The sequence below is a fragment of the Asterias amurensis genome, chromosome 4 (assembly GCF_032118995.1).
Source record: "Asterias amurensis chromosome 4, ASM3211899v1".
In the NCBI taxonomy this organism is placed as follows: domain Eukaryota; kingdom Metazoa; phylum Echinodermata; class Asteroidea; order Forcipulatida; family Asteriidae; genus Asterias; species Asterias amurensis.
The window spans coordinates 16,151,409-16,168,664 of record NC_092651.1 but is presented as its reverse complement, the minus strand read 5'-3'; the positions used below and the strand labels follow the sequence as shown (position 1 = coordinate 16,168,664).

The 17,256-nt window shown below is 37.6% G+C and overlaps 1 protein-coding gene across 1 annotated transcript in view; it reads left to right on the top strand.

The window, feature by feature from the left end:
* The first annotated feature begins 42 nt into the window (after positions 1 to 42).
* Positions 43 to 17,256, top strand: part of LOC139936183 (phosphatidylinositol-3,5-bisphosphate 3-phosphatase MTMR8-like) — a 31,675-nt gene continuing 14,461 nt past the window's right edge. The window contains exons 1-6 of the mRNA XM_071930946.1: positions 43 to 150; positions 7,617 to 7,733; positions 12,118 to 12,280; positions 13,776 to 13,933; positions 15,542 to 15,670; positions 16,065 to 16,199. Coding sequence (XP_071787047.1) covers positions 127 to 150; positions 7,617 to 7,733; positions 12,118 to 12,280; positions 13,776 to 13,933; positions 15,542 to 15,670; positions 16,065 to 16,199 — 726 coding nt within the window. The 5' untranslated portion in view covers positions 43 to 126. The remainder of the gene's footprint in view (positions 151 to 7,616; positions 7,734 to 12,117; positions 12,281 to 13,775; positions 13,934 to 15,541; positions 15,671 to 16,064; positions 16,200 to 17,256) is intronic.

Sequence of the window (17,256 nt, the reverse complement as noted above, 5' to 3'; positions counted from 1 at the left end):
TCTTTATTAAAATGCCCTTACAAAAAAATATTACCCCGGAACCGGAAGTGTGTCATCTGGTCATGGAGGCCGAATTCTGTAGCAGAAGCAATTTTCCGACAGACTGAAAAACGAAAAAGATTCCAGATGGAACACATTACCACCCCCAAGGTACGCTTTAATCGTTTCATTTGTTTTGTTGCAGTATTTACTCTGAAGTTTCAATAACGTTTTAAAAAAACACATGCTTGAAAATTCGATACTTTTGTTGTTGTTGATGACTGACTGTCCCTGACTGAGTGAATCATGAGTGAACAACAATGATGAACCAAGTTGTTGTGGCATTTCATGATTTGTATTTTTTTACCGCCTGATGGCCACAGACACCTAGCTTAGAGTAGATAGCTAGTAAGACCTTCCTAGGGAAAAGTTTCCGTATGGCGCCACCACTTTTTCATTCGATATGAATTAATATAGTATCTAATTTACCTGATTGATATATCCTTTTTTGTAAAAATGAGTGAAAAAGTGGTGGCGCCATACAGAAAGTTATCCCTTCCTAGATGTAGGATAATTTACCTAGCATTAGCTAGCAGCACATACCATGACATACCGGTCCTACTAAAAGCCGACAACAAGCCGACAACGCCGACAACAAGTCCAGAGCGCCGCCAACACGCCGCCAACACGTTTTAAATACCTCAAAAATGGCAAATAAACCATATACATTTTAGAACTATATGTGTTCTGTAATATAAACATAAAGTTAATGTAAAAACTTCACAAAAAGTGTGAATTTTTAACCAGAAAAAAACTTCACTTGCACGGAAAGCGGTCGGACGCCATCTTGGCTTAAAAACCGTGTTTGGACCAGACCATTATGATACGGGTAGATTTAGCACTTGTCAACAACAGAGGGCGGGCTTCATTTGAAGACCTTCACTGCAGAGACCTTATCGCAAATAACAATGCGCAAGCGCACACTGTTGAATGAGGTGCATTGTGGGATAGATATGCATCAAATTTTGCTACCAGCTAGACCACAATGCACCTAATTCCAAGCTTTACGCGCGCGCCCCGGTATTTGCGAAAAGGTCTAGTGTGCACAGTGCATGACGCCCGCCCTCTATTGCTAAGTCTGACTCACCCGCATCATAATGGACTGGTCCAAACACGATTTTAAGCCAAGATGGCGTCCGACCGTTCTCCGTGAACGTTAAGTTGTTTTTTTCTGGTTAAAAATTCACACTTTTCGTGAAGTTTTTCCATTAAATTTATGTTTATATTACAAAACACACATAGTTCTAAAATTTATATGGTTTATTTGCCATTTTTGAGGTATTTTAAACTTGTTGGCGGCGTGTTGGCGGCGCTCTGGACTTGTTGTCGGCGTTGTCGGCTTGTTGTCGGCTTTTAGTAGGACCCTGACATACATGTACACTTACAACAGCTGTACGTACAACAACAGTACAGTGTAACTGTAACTTTACTGTAACCATGAAGGAAGGAAATCATTTAATTATTAAACCAAGGAGGAATGTGTTCTTAGTTTATTCCGCTATGTTTAACTCCTAGGGTATGGATGTTTAGTAGGGACATCAAAGGTCTACTGAAAAACGTCTGTCAGCATGCAGTGGCCGTCAATTTACTCCAAACCAAACCCATTATTTATGAATAAAAAATGGTTGAATCCACTAAACATCTGACTCTGAGGGGGTGTACACAAAGTTTAGAGTATTTATCTTTACAATTATATATTTTTTATTGGATTTGAAAATAAATGAGTATGATTAATAAAAGGGATAACTTTCCGTATGGCGCCACCACTTTTTCACTCATTTTTACAAAAAGGGATATATCAATCGGGTAAATTAGATACTATATTATTTTATTTCGAATGAAAAAGTGGTGGCGCCATACGGAAACTTTTCCAATAAAAGATTGAAAATACCTAATTTCCCTAAATTTGTAGAAATGTTAAATAAAAAGAAAATAGCTTGACGTTAACATGTAGCTAAGCAAAAGCTTTTTTTCCTCATCCCTAAAGGACAATTTACACAAAAACGAATACTAACAAACAAGGGACATGGACATTATGCATGAGTGAGAAATATTTACTAAAAAATGTTGTGTATAGAAATGAAAGAGATATATAATTAATAAGTTGTGTATAAATCAATCAAAATCTTCTTAAGCTTTTTACAAAAAGAAAAAACACTGACTGACTGTTTAAAATCTGCATAAATGCTATTCCAGTAAAGGACTCCTTTATGAAACACACTCTTTTTAAAAAACTCTGTTCTACTTTGTTTAACAAAAAGATTCCTTTTGGCTGAACCACGGGTCTGATGAGTGTGAACTGAAGCACTAGCAAAAAAGAAGCCTTGAAGTTTATGTGGCAACAAATTACGAGAGTGTTTAAACATAAAATTTGCTAAATTAAGAGAATGAATATCGCCAAGTTTTAAGATACTTGATGTGGCAAACAATGGGGAAGTATGTTCCAGATAACCTGCACCATGAATAATACGGATTGCTTTTTTCTGTAACAAAAACAATTTATTGCAACCTGATGTAGACGAACCCCAGGCAAGAGAAGCATAATTGAAATAAGGAAGAACAAAGGAGTTATAAAGGGTTACCAAAATGTGTTTGGATAAAATCATTTTAGTCTGCTTATGAATCCTACATTCCTTGACACTTTAGTACACAAACACTTGTGGAGAATATGGCGCGACTGGGGTGCATTTACTGCCTAGCATGCTGAACGTTGTACGTTGTTTTCTGCCGGAAAATGACACTAACCTGCCAATTTAGACTTTCAGCAAGTTGTGCAGCTTATATTGTTATTAAGAGCCTGTCCATGAGAGGACCATGCAGTCCGTGATAAGGTGGGGGTCAACGGATTTGGCTGAAATTTTGGTCGTAGGTGGGTCATAGGTAGCCTTGAGGCTGTGCACAATATTTGGCCAATCCGACCTCCCTAACAGAAAAAATAGCAAAAAATGTGTTTTTTAGTGAAAAAATTGCGTTTTTGATGATTTTTGACTACAAAAGTTTAAACGCTTGCTGCTGAAAGGTGGAATACAGTAGAGCAATGAATTTTGCAGGGTCTTTGGTTAGTATCCTGACCTAAACCACGAACTGAAAATTTTGGAAAACCAAGACTCTTAAGAGGCAACAGTAACTCTTCATTTAAGGGTACCCCCAAAATTGCGTCACATCTTTGAGTCGCTGTAGAGTCACTAGTGCAGGTCTGTGAGCAATGACATTCAGGTGAAAGAGAGGTCTTATTATGGTCCTTAGGTAGCATCAATAAAATATTTGCCAGCAGTTTTTTGTTTGAAATGGCAGGTGCCTGTTTTTGCCTTATAATGGCGGTTTAGCATTGCATCATTCAAAACTGGTACCTCTTGTGATTTGCGACTGCCTCGTTTTCAACGGTAGTCTCGATGCATTGGACATGAAGCAAACCTCTCATCACCCTACATGAAACAATTATGTTGGTCCCTGAATCTTTAATTAAGTATTTTTGGTAAACATGACCAATTTCCTCAGGATTCAGACACTGACCTTATATTTAAATGTTTTGTTTAGTTTGTCATACTCAAACCCTGATTTATATTTTAATTATAGCCCCCTCCTCCAAGCCTTTCACCCTTTCTGATTTGTATGATCACATGAGTAGCTATCAGTGCCACTTATTTGGTCCTTGTCAGGCATTTGCAGTACTGCAAAGCCAATATCCTCTTCAGAATAAGTTAATTAGAAAACATTAGATAACAAAATAAACACACCAGGACTTTATTATAGTTTAGAGAATAACACAACAAGTGTCAATGGTTTTATTTATTGACATCATGAGTGCAACAGTTCAATATGTTTTAGTTTTTACCTTCACACTACCTGTGTGTGGTATTCCCTGACTACATGTACATGTATACAGTCAAGATAGAGTGGTACAAGTATTACACCATAGATAATACTCAAACGACATCACAGTTGAAAGCAGTACTGGCCATTGAGTGATGGATTTTTTGGGGTGTGAAAATCAGCCCTGATGGTAACGAGACAACTGGAAAGCTAATTGGCTAGGTGTAGTTTGAGAACATCAAAATTTTGAGATTTAAAAAAAATAAAAATGGAAGAGTAGTACTGACTGTTTAATCAAAAACGAACACTTGATAAGCGTCCGATGGCATCATGCATTTAAATGCCTCAAAGCTCACACTGGTTCTGTACAGCATCCACGAGAACCTGTCTTTCTACCAATTCTACAGCATTATTTTGCACATCAGTCCAGCTCTTTGATGGCAGTGTCCCAGATTTTTGTAGGAGAGCAAGACGTGAAAAATAGCTGGCTATCTGTTGGGTAGTCAACCAGTCATCTCTGTGAAAGTGACTTTTCAATCGCCGGGACACAGTTTCTGGGTTTTCCTTTTTTCCTGTACTGGCGCCAATCATGAACTGAGCAAGCAAAAAATCCTTCACTTGCTGTGAAAACCTCTTCCTTGCCTTGGAAATCTTGCGAGCCCAGCCAGGAAGGATTGCCTTGGACATAGAGGCCGAAGCTGCTCCAGAACTGACAGTCTCAACACCTGTACTGGAACAAGAAGGGCCAGCTTGCATCTCGCCAATCTTTTCAGCCCACTGACGTGCAAAGTAACAATGTAATGTTTGTCATGTTGTGGGCCAATATTGATAAAATCTGTCGTTTGGTACACCAGTTGTCTGCAGCTTGATAGCACACAACTAGAGAGCTGGTACTGCTGTCAACATCTTGATCACTTTGTGATAAGTCAGCAGCTTTTTCACCAACTGTGATCTTCATAAGCCCATCTTCTTGACCAGGTGCCAAACAATTGAGAACTAAACCAAAAGCTTCCTTTGCCTTTCTTCTATAATAACGGATGGTACTATCAGATGCTTTTTCTAATGGTCGACGAAGCTGTCCATCAACAGGAGACCTTCCACTCTGGATAAGGAAAGTGTTCAGGGATTGCAACTCCACATTCTTTGGTCGGGGGGTTGGAGCCCAAGAAGAGTCAAATGCACCTAGATCATGTGTAACATTGTCATCAGTTGATGAAGACTCGCACGTTTGCTGAAAATTTGAGAAATTGAATAAATCCAGTGAGATACTGTATGCTGCATAAAGCAAGGATGAAACAAGTATGTGCTTATGAAGAAGCGTGTTTACAATTCTGTAGCGGACACTTTGTATTCATACTTTACTATTGAGAGGTACTTGCCCATTAGGCGCACCATGAATGCCAAATACATTGTGGGATAGAATACACGGTGTTGACAAGATGGCTCCTGTGAGCTGAGCACAGGTATATAATAAATCATCAGTAATTATTGTATTTTGTATCGTCAAATCCGTTGTAGCCTTTGTCCTGTTTGCGGAATCCGAACAATAAAGTAATGGAGAACCCGTTATAACAACACTCACACACACAAACAGCATAAACATGGCGGAGTTCGATGTCACTGGAAGTCAAAAACGGCCCAATTTTGACCATTGTTTACAAACTGTTGATGTATATATGCGGTAACCCTTCTTCTCAGGTAAGAAACAAATTATGTGGTTTTGGAGTTAATTAACGGCGGATAAATTGGTGGCGACGTGCGGAAGATTATCCCACCTCACGACTAGTTGTTTTATTCGCACCACGACATGGTTTGCCTTTCCCTTCATGGAGTGGATAACAGCGTTTCCTTGTTGATGTCCAACTCAACCCTAACTTGTACCGATGTGCCGGGCATATCGTCTTATCACTGTTGTAAGCATCAACGTCGAATAACCCACATCGCAGGAGGATCAACTTCCACTCGACATTCACATCATGTGCAGCAACTTTCCACTTCTGCAAATGGCTCCGTATGTTTTTTGTGCATTGACGAAGATGCACGGTATTGCTCTCTCGCGGATAAGAGGGATATACACCACACTCGATGTCTTTGCAATGCTCAAGATTATAAAAATCACATTGCAGCGATACATCCGCCATATCCATGGCTGACATGTTGACATCGCTCGCGATTGGGGGGGGGGGGTGCATTGCAATGTGGGGCGCCCTCTTGCGGTACTTCGCGCTAACTGGGTGGGCGGTTCTGGACGTTCCACTTCCATTATCACGGTCGTTGCTGCAAACAAAACTCTCCCATCCACCTTAATACACACAACTTGCAAAAACTTATGTATCATCTTTGTTGATGTATTTGTTTAATGTTATATAACATCCTATTCCAGACGTAAATTAAAGGCAAGCAATACTTTACTCAGGACTGTATGTAGGTTTGATACAGATACTTATGAACTTTTCCATCTTTGTTGACCCTTGGCAATCAAAATCAAGAAGAGCTGGCAATGTTTTTATTTTTTATTATTGTAGTTGGATATCTAAACTATACTTCCACCAAGTTTGTTGACACTCAGCCCTGCACTAATTAAGTTATGGTTAACTGCGTAGATGGCTTATTTCCTTAGTAGAACTGTCAAGTGTTTTCCTAATGCCTAGATATCTAAAGTGAAAATTTTCACACATTTTTGTATTATTTCATCGTGAAGAGGACGATGAGCTCTTTCTTTTGATGTATATGTCGACAAAAATTGATACAGTTTAATTGAATTAACGGGGCTCTAACAGTACGCCAGAAACACTACAAATAAACTCCCCGGAAGTGTCAATTTTGCGCTGAAACTAGTTGGTGCCCGTACTCGGCCACTGTAAGATTTTTGAGCGAGCTGCTCCACCAGGTGTTATGGTCCCAGGTGGGGATCAAATAGCCAAGATTTGAGTTTAAATCGCTGACCCCCCACCTTGTCGATTTTTGAAGATTTTGCATGGTCTTCTCGTAAACGAACACTTAACAAAATTTCTTATTGACCAAGAATAAGAAATATTCAAAGAAAAACGTAAAACAAATCAGTGGTGAAATCAATTATTGGAACAGCGCATATCCACTGGCGTCTTGGCGGTTGCTGATCGGGTTGTTCTTGTTTGCGCATGCGCTGTTGTACCAAGTTGGGTAGTTTCTATGAACTTTCGCCCTCTGCTTTCATTTACAAACTGAGTTTACACAAACTAATTTATTTAACAACAACAACGTCTATGCCAACCAGGTGGCTTCAAATTATATTTTATTATTGTATTTAGTTCATGTCTACAAGTAAAAGGCATCTAGGGCCTACTTACAGCCACACATACTTTTTTAAAGTACTTATTTTGATTTTGAGCTGACTTGACCTTGGACTGGGTTGATCTGGGAAAAAGTTCTGTGTATCCTGCCACCACTTTTTCACTTATTTTTTTTAATTAGCCGTTGCAGCACTCTCTGCCAAAACATGTAGGATTTGAACTGCCACTAGCTACCGGGCAATCTTGGTAGTGTAGGTGGTAAGACACTGCTCTAGAATTGCAAAGTTCTTGGGTTTGTATCCCACCCAAGTAATATGCATACTGAAATTTTGTTCACACATCGGTAAAAAAATAAAATAATAATAACATTTATTATTCTTTATCCCCGATGCAAATTTAAAATTTAACATCTCTTAGTACTAACACACATCGGTGTATGTGTAAAAATCCAAAATGAATTTGCTTAAATTATTCTGTTTGTTGTATTTACAGATAGAGAATGTGCGATTGCTTGATCGGTTTAATACCCGCAAGCCAGCGGTGGGGAACCTTTACTTAACTGCTACCCATCTCATCTTCGTGGATCCAACTGGCAAACGAGAAACATGGGTAAATATATCAATTAATTAACCCTTGATAATAACCCTTATTGCACCACAGCACCCTAAAGTGTAGCCTATTTGAAAAGTGCAATGTTTACAAGTATTCAAATAAGTATGTTTAAAATAAACGTTTCTACAAGACAAATGCATCATGGAAGGTATTAGATATTCGCATCGAGAGTGTAACACACACAGTATTTCTGAGAGTCTCTTAAAAAAATTAAAATACCCTAAAATGGGAGACTTTTGAGATGATAGCAGGCGTCCCACTCACTCGTTCCTCTTCTATTGTTCTCAGCGATGAGAACAATAGAAAAGGACCGCTGAGAGGCACGACCATTTCCACGTTGAAAGTCTTTCATTGTTTTAAAGGCAGTGGACACTATTGGTAATTACTTAGAATAATTATTAACATAAAACCTTTCTTGGTAACGAGTATCAGTAATGGAGAGCTGGTGATACAACTTTGTGAGAAACGGCTCCCTCTGAAGTAATGTAGTTTTCGAGAAAGAAGTAATTTTCCACGAACTTGATTTCGAGACCTCAGATTTAGAATTTGAGGTCTCAAAATCAAGCATCTGAAAGCACACAACTTCGTGTGACAAGGGTGTTTTTTTTCTTTCATTATTATCTCGCAAGTTCAATGACCAATTGAGTTCAAATTTTCACAGGTTCGTTATTTTGTGCATACTGGTTTTTGACAATTACCAAAGGTGTGCAGTGTCTTTAAGGGTTGAATTTTGTGTGAATCCTCATAATATGTATTGGCAGTGCAGACACACAAATATTAAATGCTAACTGTACCTACATTAAATGTATACGTCTAAACATGTGTTTAAGACCAAGTGTTCTCTGATTTTTGTGTATGTGTTATGTGAACATGTACATATGAAACAATCCCGTGCAGTTCACTTGATGGCGTAATGCTTTATTATTAATACACAGTGTATGTTTGCTACATGATGGAAATGCACAAAATATTGTTTTAAATTGTTACTGTGGACATCATCATTTGACCTTTTCAACAAACTCATTTACCAGGACTGACCAGGGCCCAATTTCATAGAGCTGCTAGGCACAAAAATTTGCTCAGCATGAAATTTCTCCCCTTGATAAAAACAGGATTAATAAATACCCCAGACAGTTTCTCTTCTCCTATTGGTGGAGAGCGCGTCACGTAGGGTGTTTAAACCTTTGATAATGACCAGCTGGAGCTGTTTATAACAAGCTGGCTTCCGCGTATCGGGCGCGCAAGATTATCACGCGGAACGCAATTCATAGCTATAGTAACAGTGCGTAATCTAAACGCGCGCATGTACACACAACCCACGCGCATTAAACAGATTCTTCAGAAAGTTTTGGGATTTTTTTTTCAAACCTCGAATTTTCAATTGTTAAAGTGTCTATAACTGTATGTGTTTACATTTTTTAACAAAAAGGCATTTATGAATGGGAATAAAAGAGTAGTGACTCGTTCTTAAACGTCCTTTTAAAACCTAGCAGGGTCGTGCGACAAAGGCTTTATCACACAGCCAAATTTCCATCTATTGCATACAGTATTGCTTATTCAGCTGTTGTTTGCTTATATCCTGTAAATCATGTGGAAATTTGGTTGGTAATCATGTTTTTATCAAGGCAAAAATTTCATGCTAAGTGATTTTTTGTGCCTAGCAGCTCTACGAAATGGGGCCCTGTCCTGTAGATTTCACCTCCATTTGTTTTTCTTTGTACTTGTTATTAACCCAAAGGACACTCAACCATCACATAATATAAGCAACATCAAAATTAAACTTGCCTGCACCTGCGTGTAGTCCCCAATGCATTAGGCCTAGATAAAGTATTGGAAACTCAAGTTAGTACCGGTATCTACAATGCTCTAAATTTGTAATGCATCCATGTTGAAAGGTGGGGCTCACACTTGTAATTAGTTTGAGACCACAGGCTTGTAAGTTTCCCCTAACACAGACACCAGAGTTCACTTCATTGTCGAATGATGAAATGTATTGAATCTCTTTTTAGACAGAGTAATATAAAAAATAAACATAATAATGGCAGCTCTAGCTGAAATTTCATCTTAATTTATTGCTGTACAAGTCAAATGTTACAACAGAAAACCTCAGTAGGCTTTTATTCCAAAAATATAATTTTTTTAGTAAAAGCGATTTTCAACCATGTCTACAGTTTCTTCATTTGCATTGTGTCGGCTACACAGTCACAGTGTTAAAATTGTCCAGCCCTATCTGCACTAACTGCAGGAGAAAATAGTCATTCTTGAATCACAAATTATATTACTCTAAAAAAAAAATGAAATGGATTCCCAAAAAGTGAAATGAAACACTATTATGATTACAATTTTGCAATACATAATTTTGAGAAGGCTATATATGCTGCACATAATGTCAATAACATGCTCTAAGGTCTAATACAGTGAATATCATTTGTAGACCTCTATGGTAACATACTGTATTACATACGGTAAGTGAACCTCAGCTATGCATTGTGTATCTTGTGATAGCTGAATCATAATAGCTTTTTCCTGTGTACAATGCCACAAGCAGAAGGCTCTGTACATGCAGTGGACATTTAAATAAATGGATTAAATCTGACAATCCATTAACTGTTTACCACACACAACCCTTTTGGCGGTCATACCATAGTGCCACTCCGACGGCGTGAGTGTACATTTGTAAATGCATTTATAATATATGCCAGCTTGAGAACGATCTCAGCAGAATGGCTGGAATTTCGATTTTTAGCTTTAGTTTCAAAGACTATAGTTTGATTAGAGTAGCTTGGGTAAATGTTTATACAGCTTCTTCAATGCATTTTAAAGTAATTTTGTCTGGTATAACGTGTACTGTACATGTTGAGATTGAAAAAAATGTGACGATGAAATAAAACAATGGATAACATACATGTTAATATAAAGCAAAGACAAATTTATCTTTATTTTGTTAGTACATGTGTGATACGTGTACAGGTAATCATACATTAAATATTAAAAAGCATAATTTTATGACGAAACTGGACTGAAACACAGGGCAAATATTCTGACTGTAATTCTTGATCAGAAGCTCTCTAGGTCTGAATATAGGAGTGACTTGCATCAGCTGTGGTTACTAGCTGCCCTGTCTATTGGATTATTAGAGTTACCTGTGGCTTACAATGTAAAGCCTTTGACCTTCTTGACTGAAGTTCAAAATGTATTGGATAGGAATATTAAACACTCATATCAAGAGTGTATTTACTCAAGAGTAAAACCTCCTAAAATGGAAGTCCTTATGATGTACATTGTACAGTACAGGCTTATAGTTGAACAGTTTTAAAAATGATTTTCTTCATTGCACATTGTTTTGTTTTTAAAGTGTTTTTTAGTATTTCCTTGCAAAGATTGATGCGTTTTTGTGATGGACCCCTAATACAATTAAATAAGAAGAATATAAGTGAAATGGGGCAGGGTTATTGAATAAATGCACTGAATTTAAACTTGCACCAGGGTGAGGAATTACACACATTAAACGATGTATTAGTTTGAACAATGCGCTGTACTTTTGACCGTGCGAGGGCGCTCTACAACATATTTGTATCACTTCCAGGGTTATATATATTCAGTTATTCTAAAAACTGGAAGTTGGAACACATAACCACTACAGATATCCTCCATCATGGACAAAAAGACCTTGAAGGGAGCTATTATAACCCACCTCAAAAGCAACCTAAAACTACTGTGCAAAAAAAAATTGACAGAACACTTAAAACTGTGCAGGACAAATCGTGTTTAATTCCCGGAAGTGATCAAAAGTGCTACTAAATTAAGAGCGTCCTCACACAGTAAAAAATACAGCACATTGTGACTGATTATGATGATGATCAATTCAAGGTGGTTGTTTTTCATTTCATTTCATTTATTAATTCTCACTTTACTTAGAAGCCCATGAAGAGAAGACAAAGAAGGAAGTTTCGGTTTTAGATGTGGGAGGAAAACCCCGATAATTATTTCAGGGAAAACCTGCACAATCAAGTAGGGATTGAAAACCCAAACCATGTCAGCCCCTCCTGGCGTGATTTTGAACCGGGGTCCCAGAGGTGAAAGGCAAGGAAAGGTACCACTACGCCAACCCGACCGTCCTGTAGCTTGACCAATTCTACATAATGGTGGGCTCTAAAACCAATTGAGTTCACCAAGGATGAGTGGTTCAACATCATTATTCATGTTTAGATACGAGACCACCATTACTGAATTGCAATCTGGGGGAAATCTGTGCTGGTCCGCACAGTGTACTTACCCAGAGTGCTGGGCCCGCCAGGCACTGCCCACCGTGGCTAACACTAATGATACTAGTGATGGTAATTTTTAATGGAGGATGACTTGTTTTTTCTGATCTCTGTAGATCCAGCACATGCACATTTCATCTGTGGAGAAGTTACCATTGACAACATCGGGATCCCCCTTGCAAATCCGTTGCAAGACATTCCAGACGGCCATTTTTGTCATTCCTAGGGACAAGAGTTGCCAGGAACTCTACAAATCACTGCAGAAACTCTCCAAACCAGGTAATTGAAATCATAAATTAAGACTAGATCAAATCAATTGACTTCATTTATACCTAATTGTTACAATGTGTTGTTTGTTGGTGTATTTTAATAAACACTTATTCAGGCCTGATACTTCACGGAGGCAACAAATGCGATGGCTAGGCCTACATGCCCCCTGGTCATTGCCTCGGTGCCCTTGGTCATTGCCTTGGTGCCCTTGAATTGCTCCGTTAGAAATTTACAATTTCCTCATAGGGTGCCCTTTACCAAGGAGAAAATGCTTTAGTGTCTCAACCTAACACTTTGTTATAGAAATGGTTAGTGACAGTTATTATTGTTGAACTAAATCTCTACTTGGGCTTTACTTTCTTTACTGAATGAGTAAAATTATTGAATATTGCTGACCAATTAACATCATGTTTAACAATGTAAACCAAACATATTTTTACATTCAGCAAATACTGATAATCATGACAATAATAGTGGCTTCTTATAGCATGCATATCACTCAGATGCACTCCTAGCGCTGTCACATACAGTATTTCCTGCAAGGTATGTGGGACTATGCTTGTATAATGAGACCTAATCCTTTTAAATAGCACCATGTACTGGTTAACAAGGTGCTGTGGCGCCATATGCTGCCAATCAAACCAGGAACACTGGGAAAAACCCTTCTCTTTTTGATAAGTGCACTGTGTTATTTTATGTACTTTACTTGTTATATAGCACGCATATCCATCACTTAGTGACGGTCCTGGCACTGTAACATACAGTATTTCCTGCAAGTCGTGTGGGAATACGTTTAAATTATGAGACCTATTCCTTTTATAGCACCATATTGGTTTACAAGGTGTTGTGGGTTATTTTATGTGTGTGACATGTTACATATATAGCGCACATATCCATCACTTAAAGGATTCGGGTACTTTTTCAAAATGTCCACAGACTTACATTAAACTTACAGGGTTTGAAGATAATGATAGTGGAAAGCTTCCCTTCAAATATTACTAACTAAGGTTGTGTAGTTTTTGAGAAATGAGTAAAACAAGTCACAAAATAGTTTTGGTCTCATGAGACCAAAATTATTTTAGCATGTAAAATCCCCTTAACCAGATATGATATTATACCAAAACCATAGCATAACTGGTTAATACGTTTTTACATGCTAAAACTGTGACGAAAATTATTACTTTTACTCATTTTTCAAAAACTACAGCACCTCAGTAAGTAAAATTTCAAGGGAAGCTTTCTACTGTCATAATCTTCAAACTGTGTAAGTTTAATGTATATCTGTGGACATTGTGTTTTTTGTTAGGAACACATACATAGACCCTTTATTATGATGTTCCTGGCACTGTAACATACAGTGTTTCTAGGGTATGTTGGACTACATTTGAATTATAAGACCTACTCCTTTTACCTAGCACCATAATAGTTTAAAAGATGCTGTGGCGCAATATGCTACCAATCAATAAGTGTATGTTGATAATAATCCTTCCTGCTCCTCCCACAGCAACGCTAGATGAAGTGTACGCATTTCACTACAAATCAGCCAGCTTTCAGTCAGGTTTGTCAGCCGGATGGGATCCGTTTGATCTGTCTGCTGAGTATGCACGCATGGGAGTCCCTAATGCCTACTGGTGCACTACATCCGTCAACAAGAACTATGAGGTATAATTACAATATGTTTTAAAGGCAATGGACACTATTGGTAATTACTTAAAATAATTATTAGCATAAAACCTTACTTGGTAATGAGTAATGGAGAGCTTATCAATAGTGTCCATGTCTTTAAGGCACTGGACACCTTTGGTAATTGCCAAAGACCAGTCTTCCCACTTGGTAATCAACATAATGTGTAAAATAACAAGCCTGTGAAAGATGGAACTCAATTGGTCATCAAAGTTGCGAGGGAATAATGGATTAAAAAAACACCCTTGTTGCACAAGTTGTGTGCTTTCAGATGCTTGGTTTTGAGACCTCAGCTAAGGTCTTGAATTCTTTTAAAATATTTCAGTGAGAAATTACCTATTTCTCAAAAACTACATTACTTCAGAGGGAGCAGTTTGTCACAATGTTTTATACTATCAACAGCTCTCCATTGCTCATTACCAAGTAAGTTTTAATGCAAACAATTATTTTGAGTAATTACCAATAGTGTCCAGTGCCTTTAATAAGTCAATATAAGGAGCCAGTTGGTCTAATTGCCAGCTGACTGGGATTTCATGCTTCGGTTCTCCAGTAAATTGCATCATATTAGATTTGTTGATAAAAGCCTTGGGGGTTTGTCATCGGCTCACTGGATGTGCCCTTAGAGTCGTTTGCAGTTGGGGATATCAAATACAGTCAAGCATGAAGGTTTTGCAAAGATGAGTTGGCTTACATGTAAGAAATATAGATAAGAGAAAGTAGTTTTAATGCAAAATGTTTGCATGTTTAAAAACTTATTTTGGACACTGCTATGAGGCGAGTGTACAGTTTGGGATGTCCCATCAAACACAGTCAAGCATGAAGGTTTTGCAAAGATGAGTTGGCTTACATGTAAGAAATGGATAAGAGAAAGTAGTTTTAATGCAAAATGTTTGCATGTTTAAAAACTTATTTTGAACACTGCTATGAGGCGAGTGTACAGATTGGGATGTCCCATCAAACACAGTCAAGCATGAAGGTTTTGCAAAGATGAGTTGGCTTACATGTAAGAAATGGATAAGAGAAAGTAGTTTTAATGCAAAATGTTTGCATGTTTAAAAACTTATTTTGGACACTGCTATGAGGCGAGTGTACAGTTTGGGATGTCCCATCAAACACAGTCAAGCATGAAGGTTTTGCAAAGATGAGTTCAGGAAAATGGAAACACATTTTATAAGAGAAAGTAGTGTTTTATGTGTCACTTTTGTATGTCTAGAAACTTATTTTGGGCATTGCTATGTGTAGGGGTGGGGGAGGGGCACTCCTGCCAATCACCAAGTATTCTCTGCAATGATTACAGTTGCTAATAGCCAAAAAGTATGTTTGTACGTAATATGGCTGTCATTAAGAAACTGAAACACATAAGAGTAAGGAGTTTTTATGTGTGACTTTTTTGTGTCTTGAAACTTATTTTGGACACTGCTATATCATATATTGGGGTTATGGGGAGGGGTGGTATTCCTCAGTCTGCCATTCACCAAGCACTATCTGCAATGACACAATTGCTAATAGCCAAAAAGTTTGTTTGTACAAAACATGGCTGTCATTAATACACCACTTTCAATTTTAGTGATCTACCTTTTTCCACAGATTTGTGACACATACCCCAAGATTATGCATGTTCCAGTTACAGCAAGCACACCGGTGTTGGTTGGCAGTGCACGGTTCCGCAGTAGAGGCAGGTTACCAGTGCTTTCCTACCTTCACAAAGATAACAAGGTACTTTCAACAAATCATGGTTCAAGTTGTAAAATTCAAAATTCACTAAACTATACTATTCCTAACCTATACAATTGTGAAATTTATTCCTGCAATTCTAAGACAGGTTTTGACAATTTTGAATTATATCACCAATTTATGTAGTACCTTTTTAAAAAGGGTTTACAAGATTCAGCAGCCACTGCTGTAAAGACCACGACAAAGCTCTTCCTTAAACTGAGCTCTTTTACCTGCATTTATACAAAATGCACAGGGAATTAGGGCTTTACATGTCATCGGAAGGATGAAGCAATAATGATTAAGGATCAAGTGCACTTGAAGTTTGGTGTCTTAAGTTCTCTAAAGTTATTCTTACCACAAAAACTAATCAGTTTCTTTCTGTTACTACTTTCAGGCATCTATGTCCCGGTGTAGCCAGCCTTTGGCAGGGTTCAGTGCACGCTGCCTTGAGGATGAACAGATGCTCCAGGCTATCCTCAACACCAACCCCAGAAGCACTTTCATGTATATTGTAGACACACGGCCAAAGGTAGGGAAAACAGTCTATATTGGTTCATGAATCTGTTATTTTTTCATTTTGTACAATCCTGGCAATTAAGACCAATAAATCTGAACAACTCTTGGTTGGTTTTCCTCTAAAATACTCCATGAAAAAGTTTTTACTGGAGGTGGCAGAGGGTGGACTTGAAGGGTATATGTACTTTTTCCTAACACAAAACACAATGTCCACAGATTTACATTAAACTTACACAGTTTGAAGATAATGATAGTAGAAAGCTTCCCTTGAAATGTTACTTACTGAGGTGCTGTAGTTTTTGAGAAATGAGTGAATGAAAACAAATAATTTTCATCTCAGTTTTAGCATGTAAAAACGTACTAACCAGTTATGCTATGGTTTTGGTTCAATATCATAACTGGTTCATGGGATTTTACATGCTAAAATAATTTTCGTCTTCTGAGACGAAAATTATTTTGTGACTTGTTTTACTCATTTCTCAAAAACTACACAACCTCAGTTAGTAATGTATTTGAAGGGAAGCTTTCCATTATCATTATCTTCAAACCCTGTAAGTTTAATGCAAATCTATGGACATTTTGAAAAAGTACCCGAATCATTGTGTTTTTTGTTAGGAAAAAGTACATATACCCTTTAAGGAAGGAAAGACTTTTCATTGAGCACTGCAGCTTTAAATGTTGTTGGACAGGATTGAGTAATGGTTGACAGCTGGAGGTTGTTCCTAGAGTTAATGGTTCAGGAAGTTCTTCGTCAACAGCAGCAAAACAAAAAACTAAATCATGCATTTCTATTTTAAGAGTCAATAGTGTTATGAACAACATTCTGACAATGCCACAATGTAGTATTGCTGATGAGTTAAAGGCACAAAGACCAGAATTCTCACCAGTGTATCCCAACATATATGCATAAATTTAAAAATCTGTAAAATATATTTAGACTCAATTGGTTATTATTAAAGTCACCTGGAAATAGATTTTTTTTTTCTTTCAAACATAAGAGTATATGCTTACAAACAATAAAACAATTTTTTTAGTAATTGTTTGTCACGATTTATATGTTTAAAAAATAT